The sequence below is a fragment of the Oryx dammah genome, unplaced genomic scaffold, assembly GCF_014754425.2.
Source record: "Oryx dammah isolate SB20612 unplaced genomic scaffold, SCBI_Odam_1.1 HiC_scaffold_5, whole genome shotgun sequence".
NCBI lineage: Eukaryota > Metazoa > Chordata > Mammalia > Artiodactyla > Bovidae > Oryx > Oryx dammah.
In genome coordinates this window covers 87,422,941-87,450,892 of record NW_024070189.1, presented here as the reverse complement: position 1 = coordinate 87,450,892, position 27,952 = coordinate 87,422,941, and the positions used below count along the sequence as shown (strand labels likewise).

General features: G+C 49.6%; 1 protein-coding gene across 11 annotated transcripts in view; it reads left to right on the top strand.

The window, feature by feature from the left end:
- Positions 1 to 27,577, top strand: part of LOC120864739 (prolyl 4-hydroxylase subunit alpha-2) — a 71,128-nt gene extending 43,551 nt beyond the window's left edge. For 4 of the 11 annotated variants that reach the window (XM_040241806.1, XM_040241805.1, XM_040241808.1 and 1 more), the window contains 14 exons: positions 3,456 to 3,555; positions 4,172 to 4,268; positions 4,571 to 4,722; positions 7,691 to 7,828; positions 11,063 to 11,302; positions 12,555 to 12,748; positions 13,529 to 13,705; positions 17,020 to 17,090; positions 17,328 to 17,427; positions 21,014 to 21,067; positions 21,594 to 21,659; positions 23,363 to 23,431; positions 23,823 to 23,919; positions 26,260 to 27,577. In XM_040241806.1, coding sequence (XP_040097740.1) covers positions 3,474 to 3,555; positions 4,172 to 4,268; positions 4,571 to 4,722; positions 7,691 to 7,828; positions 11,063 to 11,302; positions 12,555 to 12,748; positions 13,529 to 13,705; positions 17,020 to 17,090; positions 17,328 to 17,427; positions 21,014 to 21,067; positions 21,594 to 21,659; positions 23,363 to 23,431; positions 23,823 to 23,919; positions 26,260 to 26,330 — 1,608 coding nt within the window. In that variant the 5' untranslated portion in view covers positions 3,456 to 3,473 and the 3' untranslated portion in view covers positions 26,331 to 27,577. Of the gene's footprint in view, positions 1 to 1,613; positions 1,688 to 3,455; positions 3,556 to 4,171; positions 4,269 to 4,570; positions 4,723 to 7,690; positions 7,829 to 11,062; positions 11,303 to 12,554; positions 12,749 to 13,528; positions 13,706 to 17,019; positions 17,091 to 17,327; positions 17,428 to 21,013; positions 21,068 to 21,484; positions 21,660 to 23,362; positions 23,432 to 23,822; positions 23,920 to 26,259 lie in introns of all 11 variants that reach the window. The other 7 variants (XM_040241812.1, XM_040241810.1, XM_040241813.1 and 4 more) reach the window with 5 other exon arrangements.
- The last annotated feature ends 375 nt before the right edge of the window (positions 27,578 to 27,952 follow it).

Below are 27,952 nucleotides of genomic sequence, written 5' to 3'. Positions count from 1 at the left end.
GGGAGAAGCTAAGGACGCTGCTGGTTTGCAGTTGGAAACATCTTTTCATGGCTGTTTGGCCCTGTTGTGAACATCCTCTCCAAAGAGCCGGCTTGCTGGGGCCTGTGATTGTATGTCTTGGAACCGTCCTGTGCTTAGAAATATTGCCGGTTGCCTGGTGGGCAAATTATTGTCGCTGGGGTGTTGGCAAGCTTTGAAGGACCTCCCTGTGGGGGTCCCAACTCAGGCTGCTGGGTCTCTTTGGATTCCATTGGAGAGGGCTTGCTTTATTTTCTTCTCATTTTAGATATTATATAAAGTATATTTCAAGTTTCCCATAGAACTTCTTGTGGAAAGATTAGGAAATACAAATAAACCATAAAGAGAAAAATAGAATTATTTCACCAAGATAACAACTAGGTTTATGACTCTCTGCTTACGTATATATGCAGGTATGTAAATTTCCATACATAAAAATTATTCCTTATAAAACTGAAAGCATAGCATATATATTGTTTGGGAGCCTATTTTTCTCACTTAACAAGATGCTTTGGTTTCCTCTTGGTGTTAAAAAGCATACAGTATCCATTCCTACACAGTCCATAACCATCCATTGTATGGAAGAAATGTAACATCTTCTGATGTTATTATAGTTTCCTGGCAGGAACAAATCTGTGGTGAGGTTTTCCTTTTCGTTGGGTGCCAGATATGGGCCGGAATTGGGATGCAGCTTACATAAAACTCAGTATGGGTTTTCTGCTCAGGCTTGGTGCTACTTTATTTTCATAAAAGGGGACTCAGTGTTGCCCATTTCTAGGCCTATTCAGCGTGGATTTCTGAGGGTTGGTTCCTGGAGGGCTTCTGGCAGCACTGGCAGGCACACAGGCCCCCACTTACTCTGTCGTCAGCAAGCTCTGGTATAGGTATGTGATGGGAGGGGGATATGCAGCTGGTTGTTTTCTTCCACATTGGGACCCGCAGTCCTTCTTGGAGGCTGCCGCCTCCCAACCTGACCCTGATTAGATGACCTTTTGTACACCTAATACAAATTAGTGTTCAGGAGAAATGGGATGGGGTGGCAGTTTAGGTTAAGTGGTCTGGGGGCTGCGTGGGAGTGCCTAGCTGTCTGGGCCAGCAGGTTGTCAGCCCCTTCCTCCATCAGAAGAGGACTTTGTAAGCCCTTGGTCACCCAGAAACCCATCTGTGATTCTTTGGGCTCTGCCTCCAGACTGGGATTCATGGATAGTCTCAGTCTAAGCCAGATAGCACATTCCAGAGAAATGACAGCTGGTATTCATGTAATGAAGGAACCTGGCTGTTTTTTCCTGAGTGCTATAAAGCATGAACCATAAAGCATGAACCATGGCCAATATCACCAATTTAAAAGAAAAAGTGAGGTTTCTCTCTTCCTTAAGTTTGTTATCTGATCTCTGAGGAGGCATGCCACTGCAACTGGTGATGGAACAGGGGACAAACGGTGACCCTTGCCCCCCAACTTCCAGCCGTGTGTAGTCTGGCCTCCTGCCTGGCCTCTATTCTCCCAGCACCCCAGCCTGACAGGCAGTTGGCTGAACTGTCTGCAGACGCAGCCTCCTGGCCTGGGTTTTTACTGTTTCCTCCCTATATGTGTACAGAAGGTGCTCTCTTATGCTGATGAAGCCTCTTGAAGTACAAGGAGCAGACCTCATTCCCTGAGAAAAGGTCTTACGTAAGCAAGAAGAAAGGCCTTCTAGAATCCTGGGGGTGGATGCAGGGTGCTGAGGTCTGGGAGCAGATCAGTGACTAGAAAAAGGAAGATGTGGGCTCTCCCTTAGGGCTGGCCTGGGCCCTGTCACCTCTTCTCCGGGACTTGCTCTCCTCTACCGCCCTAACTTTATAGTGGACCCCTTGGTCCATCCTCGCTACCCTGCAGCAGGTTCTGGGCTGAATAGTCTCGTCCTGTGTATCTCTGGGCCCCTAATACCTAGGGCGCGGATGGGCGTGATGTCAGCTCTGCATACATTTGGCAGGGGGCAAAGGGGGGCACTCGCTTATTCTCTCCCCTTCCTTGTGTGAAAGTTGCTCAGTCGTGTATGGCTCTCTGTGTCCCCATGGACTATAAAGTCCATGGAATTCTCCAGGCCAGAATACTGGAAGGGGTAGCCTTTGCCTTCTCAAGGGGACCTTCCCAACCCAGGGATCGAACCCAGGTCTCCTGCATTGCAGGCGGATTCTTTATAAGCTGAGCCACCAGGGAAGCCCCCCTCTTCCTCACACAGGAATCCATTTGGGGTTTAGGGTCGTGGTTGGGCTTCTCTGAGCCTACCCGGGAGCCTCAGTGGATTGGAATTTCTCCTGGAAGGGTGAAGTGAGGAATGATGGGTGTGACTGTGCGTCCAATCAGCCATCGCAGGCAAAAAACTGATGAGCTGGCATTAGTCAGCTCCGCCTTAGAATCCTGTTAGATAAGGCTTTCAGTTTGGAGGGAAGGCCTTTGTACGTCCTTTATTTTCCTTGTTTTCTCTCAGTAAATTTCCAGTGGGGCTTGGCTGAAGTAGAGCGGGAAGAGGAGGGACTGGCAGAACTGGCGTTCAGGTGGATGTTCCTCCTGCGTGCTCCGGGCCGCGTGGCTAAGCTGGGAGATGATGTCTGAAGCTTACCTTGTGTATTTGGGTCCACTGCCAGTGGGCTTGCCCCATGGTGTGCCTTCTGCCTTCAGAGCTGCGTCTGGCTATTTCTAGGCTGATGGGAAGACAGCCTCTTATGTCAGCAGCCCAGCCCAGTCTAAGGTTTTGGCCCTGTGTGGCTGATTCATTTTTGTATCCTAAGCGCCTAGCTCAGTGCCTGGCATAGTAAATATTTGCGAATGGTGATTCTCCATGAGGACAGTGTCTGCCGAGCAGCCTCGCTACAGGAAGAGCAGTGTCTGCCCGGCCTGCTCTCACCGTGGCCAGGTGCAGACCAGCAGGGAGCAGTTTGATTTCTCTTCTGGCTGACCATCTGCTGTACACCTTGTTTTGGGTGTGGACCCCCTGGGGCATATTGTCTCCAGTTCTCTTTCTGCCCATGGGCAGTGTGTTATATCTGGGTCCTCAGCACTGGGCACTGTCCTGGCACTTGTGTTGGAAGGAAAGACAAACAGAGAAGAGGTCTGGGTTCGAATCTTGAACTGACAGACCCTTAGAACCAGGGGTGACTGTCCCTCCTCCCCATTTAGCCTTCGCATGTTGTAAGTGGTTATCGGAAGTTGAGAGGGCAGAGTCTCTCCCATGGGCACTCAGCCTCCCAGAGCAGGGGACAGAATTAAGTGCACACCCCTGGTTCTACACCCTGGTGTCTTTCCACTGGTGATCCTGAATATCTTCCTTAACTTCTGTGTGCTGGCTCAGAGTTTGGCATGTTTGAATGTCTTTGAATATGTGCACATGTGTATGTGTCCTCTCCTAAGCTGTTTTTTACCATTGTTGATCTAATGACTGTCACTGAATGCCTTGCAGACACTGTCCTCTGTGACCATGAAACCCTGGGAGTCCACGTTGCTGGTGGCCTGGCTTGGTGTCCTGGGCTGCGTGCAGGCTGAATTCTTCACTTCTATTGGTATGTGCCAACAGGACTGTCGCCTGCCTGGGCAGTCCTTGGCTCAAGTGCCGGCGGGTGGCACTGCCTGAGGCCTGTCCTCCTTCAGGGTGGGGTGGCCTTGTCCACTGGTTTTGACCAGATCTGGGGAGAGTCGGGCTTGCAGAGCTGCTGTTTCCACCTCTGACCCCTGATGACCTGGATATCCTTCCTGGTAGGTGGCCGTCTCAGCTGGGCCTCCACCCTGGAAAGTGCAGGGTGCTCCTTGGCTGTCTGGCATTTCTGTCCAACTTTCTCCTGGACTACAGAGAGTTCTGAGCAGAGAAGCCCCCAGGACATCCTTGTCCCAGGAACATGACCCAGCTGGGTGACAGTGGGAGAGTGAGATTCAGGGTTTCTTCCTTAAGGTGTCCTCAGTGCACTTACCATCCGCTTGGAGCCTCTGCCTCTCTCTTCCTAAAGCTGGGGGCCAGGACCGCATGAGTGCCTAGGCCTCCTTTAACCCTAGGTCCCCATGACCCCAGGAGAGCTGACATGCGCCTGGCTCAGCTTGCCTCTGTGCTGATGTGTTTTGCCTGAAGGTTGGGAGCTGGATGTCCCTCATCCACTTACTGGCCCTTTTATCTCTCCCTCGCAGGACACATGACAGACCTGATTTATGCAGAGAAGGACCTGGTGCAGTCCCTGAAGGAGTACATCCTGGTGGAGGAAGCCAAGCTCTCCAAGATTAAGAGGTGTCTGATGTCCTAAGTCCCCACAGCCACCCTGAGCCAGGGTGGCAGGGTGGCAGGGTGGCAGGAGCCCCCACCAGGAACCCACCCAGGGTGCCCATAAGAGGAAGCCCTTGAGGGGGCAGTATGGGCCTGGCCTGGAGTTTACTTCATGCCAGTCCCCCAGAGTAACTAAATATGTGGGCTGAGGATTACTGCTTTTTCCTTTCTGGATAGGGATCCCCTGAATCTCACCAGGAAAATTACCATAGGTCAAGATCCACGTGAATGGGTGTGTTAGTCTACCTTTTTCTGTGGTTCCACAGCTGGGCTGACAAAATGGAAGCCCTGACCAGCAAGTCGGCTGCTGACCCTGAGGGCTACTTGGCCCACCCTGTGAATGCCTATAAACTGGTGAAGCGGCTAAACACGGACTGGCCTGCCCTGGAGGACCTTGTCCTGCAGAACTCGGCCGCAGGTGAGGGACCATGAGCAGGTGGTTGCATGAGCTGGTGTGTCCCTGGGCTTGCGCCTGCAGCGTGTGGGTCTGAGCCTGTCCTGGTTCAGGATGTTGGTGTGCGTGTGCAGTGTATGAACAGCAGCTGCCAATCCTGTGGCTCTTATCTCTGTGGGGACCTGGCAATTGGCTGTCCTTGCTTTCAGTTGTGATATTAATAATAATCAGTTCTTGGAAATTCCCTGGTGGTCCAGTGGTTAGGATTCTGTGCTTCTGCTGCAGGGGGGCATGGGTTTGATCCCTGGTCAGGGAGCTAAGATCCTGCATGTCACACAGCATGGCCAAAAAAGAAAAATCAGTTCTTGCCTTTTTCTAGCGTTTTGGTGTCCCTTTTGGGGTGTGGGGGGGTAGTGACTTTTTTCTAATTATGCTTTAGTAATACATTTTTCTAGATAAGTTGGAAAACAAAAACAATCATATAAGAAAATTACAGTTTTTAATCCAATTGCCTGATGATAATCACTATTAAAATTCTAGTCTTTTTTACACGTGTATAAAATGGAACCATACCAGGGAATGTTTGAGGGACCAAACGAATTAACAAAGGTTAAGTGGGCTAAGTGGTGGGGGTGTGGGCCTCCTCTAAATTCATTCCCATTCATATCTTTTAGAAAGAAGACATATCCATTGGCAGATTTGTGACATAAGCTTACACTGTTTCCTTGAATTTTTCAGCTGCTGTGTATGTTTTTTAAATGTTCTTCTGCCACATGATTTTAATGTCTGGCTCAGTAATTCGTCAGCCCACTCCAGTACTCTTGCCTGGAAAATCCCATGGATGGAGGAGCCTGGTAGGCTGCAGTCCATGGGGTCGCTAAGAGTCGGACATGACTGAGCGTCTTCACTTTCACTTTTCACTTTCATGCATTGGAAAGGAAATGGCAACCCACTCCAGTGTTCCTGCCTGGAGAATCCCAGGGACGGGAGAGCCCGGTGGGCTGCTGTCTATGGGGTTACACAGAGTCGGACACGACTGGAGCGACTTAGCAGCAGCAGCAGCAGTAATATGTCACACTGATGTAGTGTAAAAGTGGTCGTCAGTGGACATGGAATTGTTCCCAAGTTATCAGCAATCTTACCCCTATCTTTGTGCCCAACTCTGATTATTTTCTTATGATCAATTCTCATAAGAGGGATTTGCAGGCCAGAGTATGAGCTTTTCTTTTAAAACTTGAACTCTGCTTGGTGCTTTTACTATGATAGTGCTTTCTATGCTCTAATATTTTCCTCTCAGCAGCAGATGGTGGGGCAGGCCTGGAGGTGGGCCTTCCAGCCTTGGGCCCAGCCCCCCCGGACTCACTGCCTCTCCTCCCTGAGTTGGAAGTGCTGATTAACTTCAGATTCGTTGTCTCTCAAGCTGAGGCATTTTAGCCCATGTGGCCAGACTGGGATGGTCTTGGCTTGGCTGGGAGCAGAGTGGCCTCCAGGGAGGGATTGGTGAACTCAGCCGGGCTGGAGCTGTGCCCGGTGAGCTCACTGCCTCCAGAAGCCGTGGCTGTCTTTCCCAGACCCTGCCTCCCAGCCTGGGCCTGTAGCTCCAAACTGGCTGTTCTGCCTGCACCGCAGGAGAATGAGCCCGCCCAGATGATCTCCTGCTCTCCAGTCTTGTTCTCTATACCCAGCCCCCACCATCAACATCTGGTTCCTTTGGAAAACCTTATAATTACCCAGAGGGAGATAGGACAGCCCCAGAAAGCAATAGGTTGTTTTTACCTCTTTTTTTCAGAGTTCTTGCCCCTGAAATGTGGAGTGAGGAGGCAGGGAGATAACACTAACAATGTGGCTTTTTCTGGAAAGCGTTTTTTCTCTCTGGATTGTAAACTCTTAGTGTCCCTGACCATGCAGCCATGAAGAGACAAGGTTGCAGCATCTTGGCTCCTGGTTCCTCAGGCATGGCTAGAAGTGGATGTTTGTGCCTGAGGTTGTGGGTGCTGTGGGAAGACGCTGGAAAAGAAATGGCCTTGGAGTTCCCCTTCCAATTCTCAGCTCCTGAGCACAGTTGAAGCCCCTAAATCAGCATGGGAGAGCCTGGCCCCCACTTGGAGTCCTGAGATTGCAGGACATGTATATCTTGCTTCACAGCTGGGTCTTGGAGTCACAGAATAGCTTCCTTGGTTGCATCTGTGGTTAGGGCTCTCCCAGACTCCGGGCTGTGGTCTTGAGCACCACAGTCAGGGAGCTCATGCCCTGAGCTCAATGTGAGTTGGAGTGGCAGGAATTATCCTAGTAAGCAGAGCCGGCCGATGTGGTCTGGCGGGGGAATCACGCACAACAGGGCATGTGTGACCCATCTCAGTACTTGGCCTGCTCAGGTGAGCCTGTAATCCCTAATCTTGGTGAGGGGAGAGCGCCATACACCTCCAGGACTGTCGTCATTACCTTTCTGGATGATTAGGACCAGTGGTCAGTAAGGAGTGGCCAGCTGGGCTCTCTTCTGTCCCTTGGGCTCCTCCGTCTGAGATGTGGGCCATGAAGCTGTGATTACCTGGCCAGCCTAATAATCCTAGATCAAAGTTTACCATGTGCTTTGTTTTCTGCTGAGTGGTCAGCAAGTCCTCCCTTAGTCCTTTCCTGTGTCCCAGTCAGTTACCCTCTCTGTCCCTTCTGTGTCCACCAGGTCTGTCTTAGTGCTTTGGATCCAAGACTCTTGGATCTCAGACTTCCACATGTTAATTGGTATGAGGGGGCCGTTCTGTTCAGTTCAGATGAGCAGCACAGGCAGTTGGTACAGTGAGGAGTAAGAAAGGAGACGTCTCCCTGAACTGGAGCCACTAGGAAGGGCTTCCTGGAGAAAGGGAAAACGGCCCTCATGAGAAGGGGCAAGGAATTGCACTAGACAGAGACCGTCCTTTGGGTGCCTGTCTGGTTCTAGGTGAAATTCTGTTCCTGGATGGAGGTAACCTTTTGTTCTCACTCTCTCCTTTGGAAGATTTTATTGCAAACCTGTCAGTGCAGCGACAGTTCTTCCCCACCGACGAAGATGAAACAGGAGCCGCCAAGGCCTTGATGAGACTTCAGGACACATACAAACTGGACGCAGATACAATTTCCAAAGGGGAACTTCCAGGTAACTCACCACTCCAGACAAAGCCTGTCCAGCGCGTGTAGTCTACTATGGTGTCTGGACAGGGCTGGAGCCACTGCTGACTCGTGGTCTCTACCCTCAGGGGCACCGTCACCTCTGGCAATGGTTCTCTCTCTGTTTCCAGTTGGTGCCAGTCCCCTGGTCTACGACAGCTGCCTCCCCTCAGCCCCTCCCCACCCCACCTCCCTCCAGCCCAGGCCTGCCCTCTCTCAGCTCAGGGAATGCCAAGGCTGCCGCTCAGGACCTCCTGGGCCTGTGTCTCCAGAGTACCACTCAGGACTGTATCCAGACCCACTTCCGTTCCCACCTTCCAGGGTCCTCTCGCCCAGGACTGATCTTGGAACTCGTTGTCCCATGGCCTGTGTACCCTCAGTGACAGTCTCTGCCCCTGTTTCTTCTGTGTCCCCCTCTGTGGACTCTTCCCCCTGAGCTCATCTTGGAAACCTCTGTTCCTGCTCATCTTAAATACCCCTGCCTCAGGATCCCAGGCCCCTTTCAGTCTCTGCTGCTGATCGATCTCTTCTCCCTCCTGGTTAGGCAGCTGGATAGTCGTCTACACTCTTTTCCTGTTTCCTTGGTTCCTGTGTCCTCCTGAACACACAAAGTCTGGCCTCCTTCTGCCCCTGCAAGATCACCAGGGGCCACTTGGATGGTAAAGTGAGTAGACAGGTTTCAGGCCGAATGTTCTTTAGCTTTTCACTAGCGTTCAGCGTATTAATTGCCTGATTCTTCCTGATATTCTCCCCTCCTTTGAATTCTGGGACACTGATCTCAGCTGTTTCTCTTCTGGCACCCCTCTCTCTCATTTCTCTTACAGGCCCTGTTTCAATTCAACTGGCTACCTCAGTATGTTTATAAGATGTGTAGGGGTTTGGTAGCTATTAAAGGGCAATAAACCCAGGGATTCAGTTAGACTCTGGCAGATCTTGGAGGCTTCCTCACCCGTGGGGACCCTGTAGGAGGCGCAGCAGAGGGAATCCCCGTATGTAGGAGAGGGAGGAACTGTGTTGTTGGCTAGTCAGAGCTGGAGCCTTGGCACTGGGAAGCCCAGGGAGCCAACAGGAAGATGGGATGTCTCCTTAATCCTCACTCAGTCAGATTTTGGATAAGGCCAGGAGGCCAGAGAAAGAAGGTGGCTTGGGGCACCTGCAGGTTCCGTTCACCCTATAGCTGTGAGAATGGTTGGTGGGAAGAGGGAGCCAGAGCCAGGCACTGACCCTTCACATTCAGTAACGGCCCCGTGTGTATCCTGGAGGGGCAGTGAGGGGTGGATGGGAGTTGTTCCCCAGGATGCTGTTCCTACCTGGTGTCTCCCTAAGCACCTTCTCCAGGGGACCCTGTTCACAGTGCTTTACTTTTAGGGCTAAATCCAAATTCCTCTTAACACGTGGTCTTTGCGGTCCTGCGTGGCACTGTCTCCCTGGCCTCCTTGCCCGTTGTACTAAGCTTCACCACTGCTTGGCTTCTTTCTTCATCCCACAGACTCTGCAGGTTTACCTTTATGGCCCTTCAGCATTCAGCTCAACTGGTATTCTCCCGAGAGCACTCTCCAGAGAGCAGACTTTCACACTGGTTTCTGGGAAAGATACTGAGTGTTTGGGAGCCATTCTTGACATTCTTGGTATCTGTGAGATATATGGTAATAGCTACTGTTTATTATACTCAAAGGACTCATAGGAGACATTTTCATGTGACATTGTCATCTTGAATTCTTGGCACAAGTCCTCTAAAATTGATGGCATTATCTCTTTTTAGAGGTAACAGACTAAGAATCAGAGAGGCTAAGTAACTTGCCCGTAGTCACACAGCTGTTGGGTGCCATAGGTAGGCCCACACAGGCCTTGCTCTGTCCAACCCGCTCACCTGTGTTATGCTGCCTCCATCAGTGTTGAGTTCCTACACCCACAGAGCCAGAGATCTGGAGGTTCATGGAGAGTGAACAAGGACTCAAGGATGCCTCCCTTCTCCCATCCGTGGTCTTCCTGCTAACTCTGTCTGGTGTGTATTTTCCCCGTTTTCCTATCCTGTCCTACATTGTCTGTTCCTGAGCCATCCTGGTGAGCAGCTCCTGAAGCCAACCATGGCAGCAGGGGTTTCATTCTGGACATCTTGGATATCAGCCAGAAAGAGCCCACTCTGAGGCAACTCTCCATTGTTAGCCATGCCTGGGTTGCTATTAATGGTTTTGTAGGGAATTTCCTTTGCTTTCCAGGAGGGTCACAGCTTAAACCCTGCATCTCCCCATAGCTTACACACCATATCTCCTTCTTGACTTGAAACTCTCTTCATGGTCACTTCCAGCGTGAACCAACAGCAAATGACCTATGGTCAGAGGACCTGCTGAATTGGCCTTAACCAAGGGCCCCACCCTGGTGGCTCAGACGGTAAAGGATCTGCCTGCAGTGTGAGAGACCTGGCTTCAGTCCCTGGGTTGGGAAACCCCCTGGAGAAGGGAATGGCTGCGCACTCCAATATTCTTGCCTGGAGATTTCCGTGGGCAGAGGAGTCTGGCGGCTACAGTCCACGGAGTTACAAAGAGTGGGGCAGGACTGAGTGACTAACACTTTCCCTTTGAAGGGCCCCCCCCGCCTAGTGGTCACAGCTGGCATTGCAGTCTTATTTTTTGACCTCCCTTGGCATCTGTCGGGCCACTCCTGTTCCGTTTCTTCTGCCTCTTAGGTACTTCTCAGCGTTATTCACTCCACCGTTTCTATACAGGTGGCCTCTGGGGCCCCGGCCTCAACTACTGTGTCTCTCTTTCCTGAAACTTATTTCTGGAAGCATTTATCTTCATCCATGGCTTTACCTGCCACCTCAGTTCTGTTTTTTATATTCAAGTTATTTTTTCTAAACTTCCAGTCTCAAATGGCCAGCTACCTTGCAGACATCTCCTGTGCGGCACGCAGGACCTTTTTACTCTCCTGAACACTACTTCTTGGGCGTCCTGGGCTCCTCCATAATACAGGCCCCTTCCCCCTTGGAAGGAGGGGAGTCTGAGGATAGGAGACAGGCTGTGTACCCCAGCCAGAGACAGGGCCAGCATGGCTGTGCTTTCTGGACTCATGGCCCTTGGAGGTGTGTGGTCTGAAATCCTAGTGGGCCTCTGCTGGGGTGACGCCCCCACCTCTCAGGAGCCCAGGCTCCCACAATGGGGGAAATCTCTCTCCCTAACCCAGAGGCCCTTTGGAGCCTGACTACATGCCTCTCCGGCTGCAGGAACCAAGTACCAGGCCGTGCTGAGTGTGGACGACTGCTTTGGGATGGGCCGCTCGGCCTACAATGAAGGCGACTATTACCACACAGTGTTGTGGATGGAACAGGTGCTAAAACAGCTTGATGCTGGGGAGGAGGCCATCACATCCAAGGCCCAGGTGCTGGACTATCTGAGCTACGCCGTCTTCCAGTTGGGTGACCTGCACCGTGCCGTGGAGCTCACCCGCCGCCTGCTCTCCCTGGGTAAGGAGCCTCTGGGGGAAGGTCAGGTGCAGATGGGGAGGTGGCAGGGCTGGCTCCTGTCAGGGACCAAGCCAGTCTGACCAGTTGCCTAGCCGGTGACCAATCCTTTGCTGCTTTCAGGCCCAGGCTAGCTGCCAGCTTGCTCTTTACCTACCTCAGTTCTGGCCTTAACCCTTGCCCAGTCACTGATGGATACACTCAGGCCTGCACATAGATTTCTATTCCGTTTATAAATGGGAATCCAGGGTTGTAGTATATCTGCTGCTCTGTAGGGTGGAGCCTTTATTACATCCACAATAGCTCGAGAGGCAAGCTGTATTTCAGGGTTGCTGCAGTGACAGTTACCTGGCCTGCTATTAGATGCCTGAGGTCTAACTGATGGACTTGCCATGACTTTGGTCATTTAAGTGTCTTGTGATGTTAGACTGAAGGAGATCAGAAGCAGTGTGTCTCAAGAACCTATTTGTTCCTCTTCTTATTAATATTTGGGATATCATAGTTTGGGATTTCACTGGCCAGCAAAGGCTTCCTTTTGCTGCTGCTTTTCATGAGAACTGCATCTGAGGCCAGCTAGTGTGGATGTCTGTTAGACGGATATGGGAGGAGAGCTTTGTAGACTCTGTCATGTTAGTAAGAGCCTTGGACAGGGAGTCGGGTCACCTGGATTCCTCCTCTGAATAACCTCACTTTAATTTCCTCACGTCTTTGGGCTTCAGTTTCCTCCTCTGAGGGGCGGCTCAGTACTCCTGCCTGGCTCGCTCCTTCGTGTCCAGAGGCCCATAGGACAAAGCCGGGGGAGTGTCACGTGGCTGTTCTTGCTGCTGGTGTTTCAGCCTGCCTTCTCGCCGTGGCCAGGGCGTGACGCGCTCACCAGTAAAGGAGCAGATGGACTCTAGGGCATGGACGAAGCTAGCACGCAGCCAGGCTGGGAGGAGGAGGCAGAACTCTGGGCCGCTCCTCTGGCCCCGTGTCCTCAGGATTTCCAGGGAAGCCTGAGAGGAGAGCTGCATCAGTGGCGCAGCATCCCTGCCACCCCCCGCTTTGGTGCTCCTGTCTCATCTCTGACCAGAGTGGAGAGAACCTCTGCTGGCTTTTCCTCTATGACCAGCAAACCCCGCTTAGGTGCTGTGGAAGCCAGAAGGCTGCGTGCAAGTGAGCTGCCGGGAGAGAAAACCGCTTACAGAATAATTTCTCTAAATGACCTAACAGATGTTTGTGGTTTCCTCTTCCTTCATGTTCTTTCCTTTTGTAGACCCGAGCCATGAACGAGCTGGAGGGAATCTGCACTACTTTGAACGGTTGTTGGAAGAAGAAAGAGAAAAAATGTTATCGAATCACACAGAAGCCGAGCTCGCAGCCCAGCAAGGCATATACGAGAGGCCTGTGGACTACCTGCCCGAGAGGGATGTCTACGAGAGCCTCTGTCGTGGGGAGGGTGTCAAACTGGTGAGACACGTGGATGGGTCAGGGCCCAGGCAGTGGACCTAGATTTCAGCTCTGGACAGACAGATGTGAGGAAGATGTTACTTTGTCTGTAGGTGGTTTTCTCAGTTCTTGGTCGTATCTGCTGAGGCTGACATGTGGATGTTCTCCGAGCTACAGAATAGGAGGCTTGTCTTCCCTGAGGTTCCAGCAGAGTTTTAGTCCTCTGAGTTGTTGCTGAGCACCCCTCCCCATCCCAAGAGGCCAGCTTCTGCTTGACTCACTGTTCTAAGAAAACCTATGGGACTTGATGTGCCTTGGGCCCCAGCGGAAGTCATGATCTCTAGCAAAGACAAGAAAGTTGCTAGAGCTTGGTATGAAGTATCACTGGCCTTGGACAGCCCTGGGACCCCGGTGCTTCCTCACAGAGGCTCAGATGTGAGTCAGTCTGTTGGCCTTCTCTACGCCGGTGTCTGCTTGCTCCCTCTGGCTCTTCTGTCTAGAAAGATGTCTCCCCTGCCCCAGCCCTCCTCACCTACTCACGTCTCTGTGAGAAGGGTCAGGAATTACCCCCTGCCACAGAACTTGTCACATGAGGTATTCTTGGGAAAGGAGAACCTCTGCAGGATTTGTGGCATATCATTTCATGCCAGCCAAACTGAGGGGCTTTTGTTTTCTTGTCTGGTGAGGTGGGAGGGAGCAACTGCTAGACACTGGGTTTGAGACCAGTGTCTGCAGCCAGCTAATCTGGGACTGAGGGTTAGGACTCACTCGGTTCAGGGCCTGTTGTTCTGTATTCCCCAGACCCCCCGAAGGCAGAAGAGGCTCTTCTGTAGGTATCACCATGGCAACAGGGTGCCGCAGCTGCTCATCGCCCCCTTCAAAGAGGAGGATGAGTGGGACAGCCCGCACATCGTCAGGTACTACGACGTCATGTCTGACGAGGAGATTGAGAGGATCAAGGAGATTGCGAAACCCAAAGTAGGTGTCTCCGCCGTTCCTTCTCAGGCCACTTAGTCCAGGTGCCATGGGGCCGTTTGGTTGCTCACCCAGCTGGCCTCTGCTGGTGGCTTGCATGAGTCCACTGCCGGGTACTAAGGTACTGCAGACTCGGTTAGACCTTGAAGAGTCACGGTCCATGGAGGGAACCAATGTGGATAGAAGGGGTGGGAGATAAGGGCACCCTGGGCAGGTTGGTGGCTGGTGTGTGGGTGAGTGTTTAGGAAGTATGCCATGGGGTACTGCCAGGCTGGGTCCGGTGGAGCTCCTGATGAGGACTGCGACGAAGTGATTGACTTGGAGGAGAGTGAGTATCTGCAGGACCGTCTTCTCATCTAGCAGCACGCTGGGTCTCTCTGTGAATTCACACCTTTAAATATTTTCTTCACATAAGCCCGGCACTTCTCTTGTTAAATTTATTCCTAGGCAGTTTGTTGCTGTTGTTATTATTGTTATTGTAACTTCACTTTGTTCCTTTCATCATTATGATTTTACTGGTTACGTTATTAAATCAGCTTACCATCATAAGCTAAACTGTTGATAGTAAAAACGTATTTCATCATAATAGCTAATGTGTACTGAGTTTGGAAGTGTGGCAGGCCCTCTTCTAAGTCCTTAACACGTGTTAACTGCTGTGTCTGTTCAGCAGGCTCTGCCATCATCTTCATTTTACCCACAAGGAAATAGACCCGGTGCAGATCACAGCTAGTAGTTGAACTCATCTCTTATTCTTTTGGTTTTTAGCTAATTTTCTTAGGTTGTCCATATAGTACTAGCACCTGCAAATAAGAAAAATTTTGTTTTCTCCTTCCTAGACATTATAGTTCTGTTTCTGTTGTCTTGTTGAATTGTCCAGAGCTTCTAGAGCATTTTTATACTAGGAATCTTTGTCTTATTCCTGAATCTCCTAGAAATGCCTTTGGTGTTTCGCTGGTAAGTGTGCGAGTTGGCTGTTGGTTTTGCATATACGTCATCATGTTACAAAATTATTCCTCTATTTCTAGTTCATAAAGGATGTTCTCCCATTTGACATCTTTCAAAGAGAACTGCTTGCTGCCATGTCCCCACCCTTCTGTCACTGGTGATCAGGAGCGAGGAGTTAGCTGGAGATCCTCTATCGCTCTGCTTCTAAGAGAACTGTCGAGGCCAGGAGGCCAGCACTCCTGGAGAGACCTAGGTTAGGTTCCCATCCTGGGCCCTGGACTGCATCTTGGAACAACCTTGCTTTGAGGTACTAGGATCTCCAGGGCTCAGAGCCAGTTGTTAGTGTCACTGATATTGCTGAGGGAGGGCCTAGCCGGTGTGTGTGCAGAATGGGGACCACAGACCCCCACTCTCTTCCATCCCCTGGACCAGCTCCAGATTCCTGCGGGAAAGAAAACTGCTTTCTTGGCTGTCAGGTGAGGAGTCACTGTGGTGCCAGACCCTCCTGAGAGATTCCTCCCTTGTCCCTCTGACCAAGGCAGAAACATTGCTCTGTGTGTGTGTGTGCTCATGTTGGGTGTGTGTGTGCACATGGGTGTGGCTGAAGAGGAGAGTGGCTGGGAAGCTAGTCTTTGAATAGAAGCCCCGTGCAGGGCCAAACATGTTGGCTATTACAGGCTGACCTCTCCTTTCCGGAGCCTGTGAGGGACAGATGCTAGCCTGGCTTTGAAGTAGGGCCCACGAGCTTAACTTAGCCTGTGGGGAATGCCAGGCAGCTGCCTGCGGGTCTCTGGCCTGCTTTCAGAATAGCTCTGTCTGTCCCTGGGAGCCGAGCACAGCTGCCCAGAGCCTCCCTGTGGGCATCAGGCCAGTGCTGTGGTTCACTTGTTTGGATGGGATCTAGCCACAGCTGCAGTTGTCATCAGGAAAGAACAGTAGGTGGGATCTCAGGGAAGCCCTCCGTTCTGTGTGCAGTGGGTCTTCCCCAAATGTGCTGCAGCAGCACCTGTCCAGGTTGGCCAGCCTTCTGGTCCATCCACCGCCCCCCCCCCACCCCATCCCTTCTGCCACCTCTTGCCCTGACCTCTCTCTGACATCCTCACTGGCCTCCTTGTTTCTGCTCTGACCCTTCCTTCGTCAACCCTCTATGATGTATGCACAGTGATCTTTCTTACACTCAGGCTGTGGTGTCCCTCCCCTGCTTCTCACTGGTCCCAGGTTACATCCAGCTCAACCCCCTCTTGCCTCCTCAGCCTGTTCTCATCTCTTCCCTCTCCCTTCTAATCCACAGTCATACGCCACATCCATTTTGACCTCTGGGTTCCTGTGTTGCTGTTCCTGTCCCGTTCCTGTAATGTTCTCCTGCCTGGGTAACTTGCTTACCGTTCAAATCTCAGCGAGGTGGTTCCCCCATCACCCCCTTAGGACACCAGTCTTGACCCTGTAGACTGCGCTCCCCCAGACACTGAGCTTCCCCCTTCCCGGCTTCTACATGCTGTGCTGTGACTACCCAGCTAGTTTTTTTGCCTTCCCACCCGACTGAGTTGTGTGAGGATAGCAGCCATGTCTTGGTCACCCAGCATTGTGCTAGGCACATGAGTAAGCACTAGTTAAGACAGTCTGCAGCTGGAGCATGGGGGGCTGGCTCCAGGCAGCAGGCCCTTCCTGGGAGTATCACTGCACCAGTCTGTGGAAACTGGGGGGTATGAGATAGGTGAGGTGTGTATATGTTATTATGAATGAGCACGTGGAGGTGGGTGGCTTCCAGCAGCCGTTCACTTACTGCTGCTTGTAGATTGCTTTCCTGACTCTATCTTCTGACCTCACAAAGCTCCCAAGGGAGTGAAAACTGTGCTTTCTGTTTTTGTTCCTTGTGCAGTAGGAGGCCAGCAGGGGCTGTGCAGTAGGAGAGTGTTTGGGTAGGTTTCTGGGCAGAGGAGGTTGCTGAGGTTCAGAAGGTCAGTGGACTTGACCGTGTTTAGAGGAGCATGCAAGACTGAGACTCAGGGACCGCAGCACAGTCTGAATGTGGTGGGAGCAGCCAGGCGTGGGCTGGTGTGGTGTGTGGGCCTGGGGAGAAAGGGGCTGTCCAGGCAGCTGGGTGAATAGACTAAACAGACTCCATAGGCATAATTCTGCAGACAGCATGGCCCTGGGAGCCAGGGGTGGGCAGTGGCCAGGCTCTGACAGCAGAACAGGAATTTGGAGACCACTGCCCTGGCCTGGCTTGCAGGATCAAGGGGCCTTGGCTAGAGCCACTACCTGCAGAGCTCCTTCCCTTCCTGGTCTGATTGGCAGATCAGGTCCCAGCCTCTCCAGGAAAACACTCAAGGCAAAGAATGATACGTGTGCCCTTTCTTCCTGCCTTCCAGCTTGCACGAGCCACTGTTCGTGATCCCAAGACAGGTGTGCTCACTGTCGCCAGCTACAGGGTTTCCAAAAGGTTAGCAAAGGTGATGGTGGAGGAGGGATGGCTGCTCACGCCCCAACTCCGGGGCCTCCCAGTTTCTACTGAGGGCGGGTGGCTTGGGTGGTTGTCCTCCCTGCTGGTGCCCGCACCCGCCTACAGGGAGCTTTCACTCTGTGCTGCCTTCAGTGCTGGCCCTGAGGCTGGGGAGAGTGGAGGACCTCATCTAAGCCTGCTTTGCCCTGCTTTTCTCTCCCTCTTGTTTTGGTGTAGCTCCTGGCTGGAGGAGGACGATGACCCTGTTGTGGCTCGGGTGAATCTCCGGATGCAGCACATCACAGGGCTAACAGTGAAGACTGCAGAATTGTTGCAGGTATGGCTTGTTCCTGGGACCCTGGAGTTGGGAAGGGAGTGTTTCTAGCTAGATCATCTCCCAGGGTGCTCAGGGCTGGGCCTAGGGCGGCTTGCCCAAAAAACTGTATGACTCCAGGATGCCACGAGTATGGAGTGGCCTCCTATTGGGAAGCCGGAATTAAGTAGGCCCACTGGCATTCAACAGTTAGTGTTCGCAAATGCCACCTGGTTATCTCCTCTGTGCCCAAGTATCACACTAGGTGCTAAGGATTGTTGGTGGGTGTGGCAGGTCCATTTATCATCTTGACTACAGAAGCTGATATCCTGAATTGTTCCAGGGATACCTCTGAGAGCTGTGAATATATTCAGAGGTATGGTTCTGAGTCTCAGTCAAGTGCACTTGGAGGTAAAATGTTCTATAATACTTCAGCAATGAGAGGCCTAGATTGGTTGGATGATGAAGATGAAATACTCCATTTTAAGTAATTCTGTGGGACCGTGGCTTCCTGCTTTTTATTTCAGGGGTGAAGACACACAGCAGCACCATACTGAACATTATGGGCAGAGCTCCTACTTATGTGTCTCTGTTCTGTTGAGTTCAAATCAGCACTGGGCATGCTCCCGTCTGAACATCCCAGATTCTGAATTCTGCTGTAAAGTGATGCCCTGAGACACTGCCAGAAAAGTTTCACTGGCGTTTTTCTTGAGTCTCCTGGATCTGTTTGGCCAGAGGTTCTGTGTATTTAAGGATCTCACACTTTAACTGATCAACCATAGCTCTCGGTAGAATATTGAACTGAGATCACTTGGAAAATACTCTCTGAACCTTTGCCTGGACACATCCAAGCAAATCAGCACTCATTCCCCACTCCATAGCTGGGTCAGCAACCAAAACCAATTTTGAAGGTTGTCTTTATGGATTTGTGTGAAGTCTACCAGAGTTGGTTTTTTTCTTTTTAAAGCATGCTGATTATCTTACAGTCTTGTGAACATTTTATGTAATTTTTTCAATTCCACCGAGCTTAGTGTTGAGTTTGTAAGTCTAATTTTTAGGTAAGATCTGCAGACAAGCGCATCAAGAGAGGACTTCTGCCACCTCTCCCACTCCCCTGTTACGTGGGAGAGCACACCCCTTTCAAGAGCGAAAGGGTCTCCATGCCTCAAGTGCATTCCTGTTGGTGTAGTTGTGATTCATACCTTCCTGGAACAGGTTTTGTGCTGTTGTTAAGACATCTACCATTGCTTCCTGCAAATGAGCCAGTGTTAGGACCATCATGGCCCTTACTGAGGATGATGTTCGATTTGGTTGCTGACTCCATACCCTGGACCAAGAGGCTGAAAAGAGTGTACAAGGCCTGTACCCCTGTTGCTCTCCTGGATGACTTCCAGGCTGTACCCTATCTCACATGCAACCTCAGAAGACGCAGCTTTCTTTGCCAGCCAGTGTTGTTCAAAGCTTTGATCCTACATGGACAGAACCTGTCTCCTAGTGTTCATTCCACATAGTGTGATACACGCCTAGCAAGAGCCTTCCCATCAGGGTCCCCATGGGAGCATTACAGGCTTCTGGAAAGGAACTGGTTCTTCTGCTGTCTGTTGACACTCTCATCTGTAGTTGATGTGTTTGCTTTAGATCATTTGGAAGAAAGGGCGATCAAGGCTTTCTTTTGAATTGGATGAGGGCCTGTCTGAGAGTGGAAGAGATTCTGCATTGCCAGGATTCCTAAAGATTGAAGACTCTGCTGATGTCTCAGTCTCACCAAAAAAGTGATTTCTAACTATTTTTCCCCCCTTCACTCTAACCTCAGTATTGTAAATACCCACATCTTTCAAAGGACTGACTCTTAATACTTTTGTGACAAATGAATACCTCCTCTCAGGAATCAGCTTTGATGTACAGCTTCTTTTATGTAAGGTATGAGTCTGGGGCCTGGAGTTTCCCAGATGGTGATTCTGATGGCTGCACATCCAGAAGTTCCCATGGCACTTGTACTGTTTGGGGATGGTATTAAATAGTATAGGTATGGTAGCCTGAACACCATGATCAAATGTGAGAATCACCATGAGTCTCAAAACTGCTAAAAGATGAGCCACCTGTAACAATGCAGCTTCTTTCATTATCCCCAGGTAGTAAAAATTTAAGCACTCCATCCAGCAAGTGGGAGTGTTGGAAAATGCAGTCATACCTTGCACCTCCTGCAACAAGCAGCGAGTGAACTTTCCTGAATGCACTGGCAAACTGATCACAGTCATGGTTAAAGTTTTCTTCAAGTTCTTGGCTATAGCGGATCCAAAGGAAAATCATTTGTGATATCACTTCATCAGCTTCTCTAGCCACTTCCCTCCTTACATGCATCTTCAGTCTCAGGGTCACCTGCTGAACCGGGCCTCCTTGCACTGTTGATAGTATTTTTGGTGTGGGACACTTGAAGGCTGAAGCACTGTGTGACAGGATGTTTCCTTCCACTGATTCTGATTCTCCTTATCAATGTTTTTATTTTTATGGACATTGAAAAAAATCATTCTGCCCCAAATCTGCATTTCATCACATTCAATAAATACTATTTTATACTCCAAAAGGAGGATTTTTCTCTCTTGTAAAGCCCATCCTCCCTCTCCCTCCATCCTGTTCATAGATGGCCATTAATGCCAGTTTTGCAGCATCTCTCTCCTGACTCTTAGAATCACCACAAAGTTTATGTGAAACCAATTTTCTGAGGACTAATAGTTGAATCCTCAAAGTGTTTATGGTTTCCTTAAGACACAGTAGCCAAGTGTTCCCAGGTGGACATCGGTGGTACCATTTGGTACATCAGCTTTCATGTCAGATTTTGCATTTCATCTTGAACTTCGTCTCTCATCTAGCTATTGAAGCTAAAATAACCATTGTGACTTAGAACTTATATTGTGCTGGTAAACTGTTCACAAAGGTGTTTATGACTTCTGATCCAATTAGTGATACCTGAGGTGGCTCAGGCCCTGGTCTGGGTTCAGGCTTCACTTGGGGGCACTGAGATAGAGCAGCAGTTTGGGGGCCCCTGCAGCCAGCCGCCCAGGCCCTGATGCTGCGCTTGGGTGCAGAAGTATTCTGTGCAGTGGACCATTACGAGATGGGGTGGGATTTGTTTGTCCTGTTCAGCCTGACCAAGATGAGTTTCTGGGGCCTGGTGACAGAGGTGGCAGGAGCATGGCCAGGCACTGAGTAGCTCCCAGACTAGTACTAAAAAGAACCTCCCCCCCACAAACCAGTTCTGAATTTATTGTTGGCATTCTTCTGGATTACTGCTTCATTATCTTGCAAATAATCATGGCCTGCCTGAAGGAGGGCTCCCTCTGCTGCCATTCATGTGTCCCTCAAGGGCTGGAGCTTCACCACAGTGGCCATCTGCAGCTTGCCCATCATGTCCTTTCTGTCTGTGCTGCACCCTTCCTCTTGGACACAACTATAGACCTGTTTACAGCATTTGTTCTGCCCAAAGTGGCAGGGCATAGCTACCCTCCTCAGAGAGGCTGCTCCTTGGGGTTCTGGTTGTTACCTGGGGAGATGGGCTGCTTCAAGGTGGTTTGTGCTGCTGACAAAGTCCAATGCTGTTATTTCCTACCAGGTTGCTAATTATGGAATGGGAGGACAGTACGAGCCACATTTTGACTTCTCCAGGGTAAGATCCCGCTCAGGTTTTTTCAAAGGCCCTGCTTTTGCTGATTTGAGAAGGCTGTAGCCTTCACCTTAGCCCCCCTGCCTCACCAGGGCCCACTCTTTGTTACTGGAGAAGCCCAAGTTCAGAGCCAAGTGAAGCCTGGCTATTTCCCCTGATATTGGGAGTAGTCCCCCTGACCCAACCCTGCCATTCTTTGCCCTGACTCTGAAGCAGAGGACATCACTAGGTCTCTGTGAACTCTTTCCTGCCCCTTCTTCTCCATGCCCAGCCAGGATTTCCTTTGCAACTTTGGCCCCTGGTCCAGGCCTACGTATGGAACTCCCGCTTAGTACCTTCCCTTGACCTTTTTGGCCTCAGTCCTGTGGGTGGCGGGGAAAGTCAGTTGCAAACTTGGGTGAAAGTTGTTGTCTATTGCAGCGACCTTTTGACAGCGGCCTCAAAACGGAGGGGAATAGGTTAGCGACGTTTCTTAACTATGTAAGTATTGGGTACAGGCCCACCTGTGTGCTCTCACTTAATTTTATAGAAAGATGAGCAAGATGCTTTCAAGCGTTTAGGGACGGGGAATCGTGTGGCCACGTTCTTAAACTACGTAAGTATGATGCCTGCAGTGTGTGGGCTTAAGGGGAGCCTGGGTCCAGAGTGCTCTCTTAAATATGTTCCCATCAGAGCTGATATCACCAGCTGTTGCTCAATGGCTGGGTCCTCCTGGCCCTCAGCACCCTTCTTCGCTGGAGTAGAGTGTTGCCCCATGTTTCCATTTGTGTGCTTCTCCCTACTCCTGTGATTTACATCCCTGGCTCCTTTTTGATGGGCCCAGTGCTAGTCTGGACTTTGGGGATGGGTGTCCTGGAGAGGTCTCTGCTTGGCATTAGAGTGAGGAGGTGGCCTGGAAGTGCTTAGATGAAGCTGCCTTCATTTCCCTGGAGCTCAGTGGCCTGCCTGCCTCCCACCTGCTGCCTGTACTCCAGCCAGGGTTAGGTTTATCTCTCACAAGAGGAACAGGTTCCTCTCCCCTTGGCTGAAAGTGGTAGCCCTAAAGAGGCATAGAAGTAACTTAGAGACAGAAGCCTGTGTCCATTTTCCCCTTTGGTGTCTTGTTTAAGTTTCATTGTGTGGCTATTATGTGCTGGGGACTTCTATGAACGTGCTGGTGAGCAGGACATGTGTGGTTTCTCTTGGGCTTATGGTCTAATATGAAAGACTTTAGACATAGGAGAGGTAATTGTTTGGTTACCATAGTGATAAGTGCTTTGAAGAAGTAATGCAGAGTGGAGGTTCTGAGAAAGCCTCCCTTGAGAAGTAACGTGTCAGTTGAGACTTAAAGGTTGAGTGGAAATTTGTTGGTAGAACATGATTTCTGGTAGAGAGGAGAATGTGTGGAGGCCTGGAACAGGGAAGGAACTTGGGATGTTGGAAAAAAGAGAAAAAAGGGTGGTGTGTCTCAGAGATAGTGTGTTAATCTGGGGTGGCTAGAGGGAGAGGCAGGTGAGACTGCCAGGACCTTCAGGTTTTAGAAAAGAGCCTGGATTTGATCCTCGCTCTGGTGGGAGGCCATCAGGGGTTGTCATTTTCCGCATTTACCATTTGTCTGTTGGGTGCCCTTCAGTCTGTCTGGTATGTGTCCTGTGGAAATATTTTAGCTTCATGTTTTATTACCTTACAGGCAAAAAAACTTGAATTAAGAGAGCCAGATGAGAAAGAAGTTGTGCTTTGGGCATGAGCTGAGCTCTGTGGGCATGAGTGCAGCCTTGCTGCTATGGAAATTGTGTTCCATTTAGTTTGAGGTTTTACTGCGGGAGAAGCAGGCCCTCTGGAGACCCTAGCTGGCTCTGGGAGGGTGGCTGTTGTTGGAACGTGAGGGTCTGACTAGAGCTGCAAGTTACTGAAGCCAGAGAAACAGTGCGGAGTTGGGACCACCGATGGTGACAGAAGCCACAGGGCAGCTCACAGGGCACACTGGCTTAGGCGAGGGCCAGCTTGGATGAGGATAAAGGGCGTGGGGGCCAGCCAGGCAACTTCCCAGCACAGACTCAGATTTTCCCCATTTGAGGACAGCCAGGGTATGGGTCTCCTTAGGCCTACATCTCTCCTGAGACTGTCCTGATAACCACTCAGATTAAGCAGGGTTTAGGGAAGGGCAGGGTGTGGGAAGAGCCTTTCTGGCCAGAGGGCTGGTGGTGGAGCTCCTGATGCTCAGAGGAGGACAGTCCACATAATTTTCACGTCCTTTGTGGCTCAGCTGCTCTGAGAGTATTGAGCAGAAGGGCCAAGCTCTGTGTCTTGTATTCCCAGATGAGTGATGTAGAAGCTGGTGGTGCCACCGTCTTTCCTGATCTGGGGGCTGCAATTTGGCCTAAGAAGGTAAGTTCTGGTTCTTGGGGGTCAAAAGTTGAAGTGCAGGGCCCAGCCCTCATTCCTGTCTCCTAGTCCAGCTCCCTGGCTTGCTTGACGATCACTCTGAGGGACCCTAGTCCTTTCCCGCCTGAACCCTGACCTGTGGGAGGGTTCACCTTGGGAGATGGAATGGAGAAGGAAATTCCTTGAGGGGCCAGGTGGGATTCTCAGTATCTGCCTCACCATGGAGGGTAGGAGCTTTCTGGGGGAACTTCTCCACGCTGGAGTCCCAGAGTCCTGTGCCCCTGAACACGGGCGAGTGAGAGTGTTTCTGCTCAGAGCGGGCTCTGTGGTCCTCAGCACCAGATCCTTGGGCCCAGTATCTAAGGGTGTTGTGTGACAGGCTCTCTCTCTCCAGGGCACGGCTGTATTCTGGTACAACCTCCTGCGGAGTGGGGAAGGTGACTACCGAACAAGACACGCTGCCTGCCCCGTGCTTGTAGGCTGCAAGTGGGGTGAGCGGCTGGAGTGGTGGTGGGGGCCTCTGGGCTCTGGTGGTCAGCCTGAGACTCTGAACTGACAGACACTTGCTGCTGAATTTTCACAGAGTCAAAACTGTCTCCCTTTTGGAGATTTTGGGCTTTTGTGTTTGTTTTTTCCTTGATAACCAGCAGCCCCACCCAGCCATGTTAGCTGTCCACTCAGCTGCTTATGTGCTAAGACATTTGGTTGGGAACACTTTCAGAGGTGCCTAGAGAGCTAAGGAAGCCCCAAGGAAGAATAGCTATACAGGCATCCTAGGTCCAGGATGGCCCCCAGAAGAGTGGGCTCTGGCAAGGGTTCTGAGGTCACAGTGGGGAGAAGTGGAAACAGAAAGAGGAAAAGGTGTCTCAGGCAAGCAAAGCCCACGTGGAACAAGGCTCAGGCTAAAACCAACGTCATAGGTGTGGAGACCAGCTGCCTTTGTCTCTTGTACAAGGGGAGGCTTGTGGCTCAGAGACTGAGAGATGAGGCTTGAGGCTGAAATCAAACTGTGGAGGCTGAAAGTTGAGCTTTGTTTTGGAAGCAGCTGTGGTGAGTCATGGAGAGGCTTGAAGCAGGATGTGACAGGAAGTGATCGCAAAGAGATGAATTTCTAGCCCTCTTGGAGAGTTACGAGGATAAATAGTGATAAGTTCACAGAAAATTAAGCAAATGAGAAAGAAAATAAGAAAAAAGAAAAAGTTGTACCAGGAAGGAAATACAGTTGACCCTTGAATAAAGCAGGGGTTAGGTAGGGGTGCTGACCCTCTACACAGTTGAAAATCCATGTGTAATTTATAGTTGGCCCTCCATATATGTGGTTCCTCCATATCCAAAGTTCTACCTTTACAAATTCATACAATTGTGGATCATGTAGTACTGTAGTATTTACTATTGAAAAAAATAGGACTTCCCTGGTGGTCCAGTGGTTAAGAGTCTGGCTGCCAGTGCAGGGGACACAGGTTTGATTCCTGGTCCAGGAAGATTCCACATGCTACAGCTACTAAAGCCCATGTACCTAGACTCTGTGCTCCTCAACAAGAGAAGCCACTGCAACAAGAAACCCACATACCACAACTAGAGGGTAGCACCTGCCTTGCCACAGCTAGAGAAAGCCCACGCACAGCAGTGAAGACCCAGTGCAGCAAAAGATAGATTTAATTTTAAACATAAAGTGATAAATCTTTTAAAAAACCCATGTATATAAGTGGACTTGCCCAGTTCAAATGTGTTGTTCAATGGTCAGCTGTATAATCTATTAGGTAGCTCAAGTGTGAGTAATATTTACATGACATAATAATGTAAATACTGAATATTAATTTAACTAGAACTTGTGATATAACTATATTGGGGGATAGGAAGGGGAAATATGTATTTTAAGAGTGGTGTAAAAAATTCCAAAGCTCCCATCTTCCATGGTAGACTATCAACATATAAGATCTAAAGTTGAAAGTCAAGCAATAACATTATGTTATTTAGAAAAATGAGGATAAATATCAGAAGAGACAAAGGAGTTAAATGTTCAGTGGAAGTGGGGATTGGTGATGGGAAGGGATAGGTAGGAGATTGCTATTTATCATTAGAAGCCTTGTAGAACAATTTGATTTTTTCAGCTAAGTACATGTATGATTTAATTATCACAAAGTGTATTTTAAAAATGCCATGACCTCATTCGTACATTAAAAGCGATTTTCTAAATTCATTATGAGTCTGTGAAATGAAAAGTGTGGTTTGTGAGCATTGAAGACACGACTTCAGGTGATAGCACCGGCTCTGCTTCCCTGTTGCCCACAACACACAGGATTGATCTGCTGGCCCAGAGCCCCTGAGGTCGACTCCAGGCCTGCCACAGTCCTGACAGGCTTCCTCGCCTCTTGCATCTCACTTCCCACCCACCGCATTCCAGTAGTGCCAGGCTTGTTGGGGTCCCTGACACACACACCAGCACGGATCGTGCCTTGCTCTCTTTCTCATCCTGTTCCCACTTCCCAGACCCCTTTGGTATAGGAACCACCTGATCTGTCCATTTCCTTCCCTGGATAACTCCCGTTCAGCTTTCTGTCCCAGCCCTAGGGTTTCTTCTTCCCCTACATGGTTAAACGCTCTTTAGCTCTGTTTCTGTGGCAACCTCCATACATATATCTTGTGTCACTGACAGACTTTTGTACAATTATCTGTTTTCTTTACCAGCTCATAAGCAACTTGATGACTGAAACCAAGTCTTACTCATGTCTGATTCCCAGGCCTAGTGTAGGAGTCATCATGAAGGAATCATTAATTTTGGCTGCTAAACTAACCAACAGGAATGTAACATATTTTCTGTCTGTTCACAGTCTCCAATAAGTGGTTCCATGAACGAGGACAGGAGTTCTTGAGGCCGTGTGGATCGACAGAAGTTGACTGACATCATTTTCTGCCCTTCGCCTTCCTGGCCCCACAGTCCGTGTTGTCTTCAAGTTCAATGTGACAGACTCCTGTCTATGTTCCAGTCCCATCAGACGGGTCTCTGGAGGCGTGAATGTTTTGTGTGGAGTAGAGAGTGGACTAGGGAAGGTCCTGGATGACCTGGGTCCCAGCCTCTCTGGCCAGCCCATGCTGTCTCTGGACGCTCGGGTAGGGTTGGAGCAGAGTCAGGTGGTCTGCACCTAGCAAGGTGCTTTTGTACCTCAGATGCTTTAGGTGTGAGATGTTTCAGTGAACCAAAGTTCTGACACCTTGTTTACATGCTTGTTTTTATGGAATTTCTATTAATGTGGCTTTAACCAAAAATAAAATGTCCCTGCCAGAAGCCTTAAAGAGCCTTATTTGGAGTATTTTTTTAAGATGGGGAGCTTTTACCAAGTTCACCATTTGGATAATGAATCTGGATAATGAATACTTGAGAGGCAAACCCTGATGTTCCAGACCAGGTTTCAACACTTATTTTACCTCTAAGCTTCAGTGTTCTTTCTGGAAAGTGAGAGAGACAATCTCCTTGCATCTCAGAGAACATAGAGACCATGTATATCCATGGTTGTGATGCTGTTATAATGTGAAATGTCAAGAAAAAAAAAGTGAAATGTCTTACTTTAAAATTTTGAGACATACACACAGAGTTGGTTGTGATACATAGATGTACAGTTTAAAGACTATGAAAGTGAACATGAGCACCCATGTCACCATCACCTGGGTTAGAGAAGAGATTATTTTCACCCTTACATCTCAGGGGCCCCTCTGAGCCCCTCTGATCACATCTCTGACCTGCCCCCAGTACCTCAGTGGTAACCACTGTCTAGTGATCTGTGGTAGTCAGGCCTTTGCTTTTCTTTGTAGCTTTACTATCCAGGTCTATATTCTTAAATAAAAATAGTAGTTATTTTGTTTTCCTTGATTTAGAACTTTTTTGTAGTGGAAGTAAGTGTATATTTTAGGGGGTGTTTGGCTTCTTTTATTTGATAGTTGTTTGTAGGACTCTTTCATGTTGTTGTGAAGCTGTAGTTTATGTTAATTTGTATAGTTCAGTTTTATTAGCATCTATCATAGAACAGTATCATAATAGGCTAATATACCATTGATAGATATTTGAATTGGTTTCAGTCTTTTATTAATAAGGCTGCTGTTGCATTTTTATATGTGATTTCTAGTGCAAATAAACACATTTTTTAGAATATATACCTAGAAGTGGAAATGCTGACTCTTAGTAGGTGGGTCTTCAACCTTACATATAATGTATTCCAGAGTGGTTACGCACATTGCCACCAGGTGTAAGTAAAAGTTCTTGTTATCCCAATCTTCTCCAATATCTGATACTGTCACATTGTTGCATTTTAGCTAGCTTATTATATAGATAGTTTTATCTATCTTAACATGATTATTAATGACATTGAACACCTTTTTGTATGTTTATTAGTCTTTAGGTTTTATTTTTGTCTATTCAAATCTTTTTGTTACTAATTTATTGGAATTTTTAACATACTGTGGACACAAGCTTTTTGTTGGTTAGATGTTTTGCAAATATCTTTTTTCTACTTTGTCTTTTCACTCCTA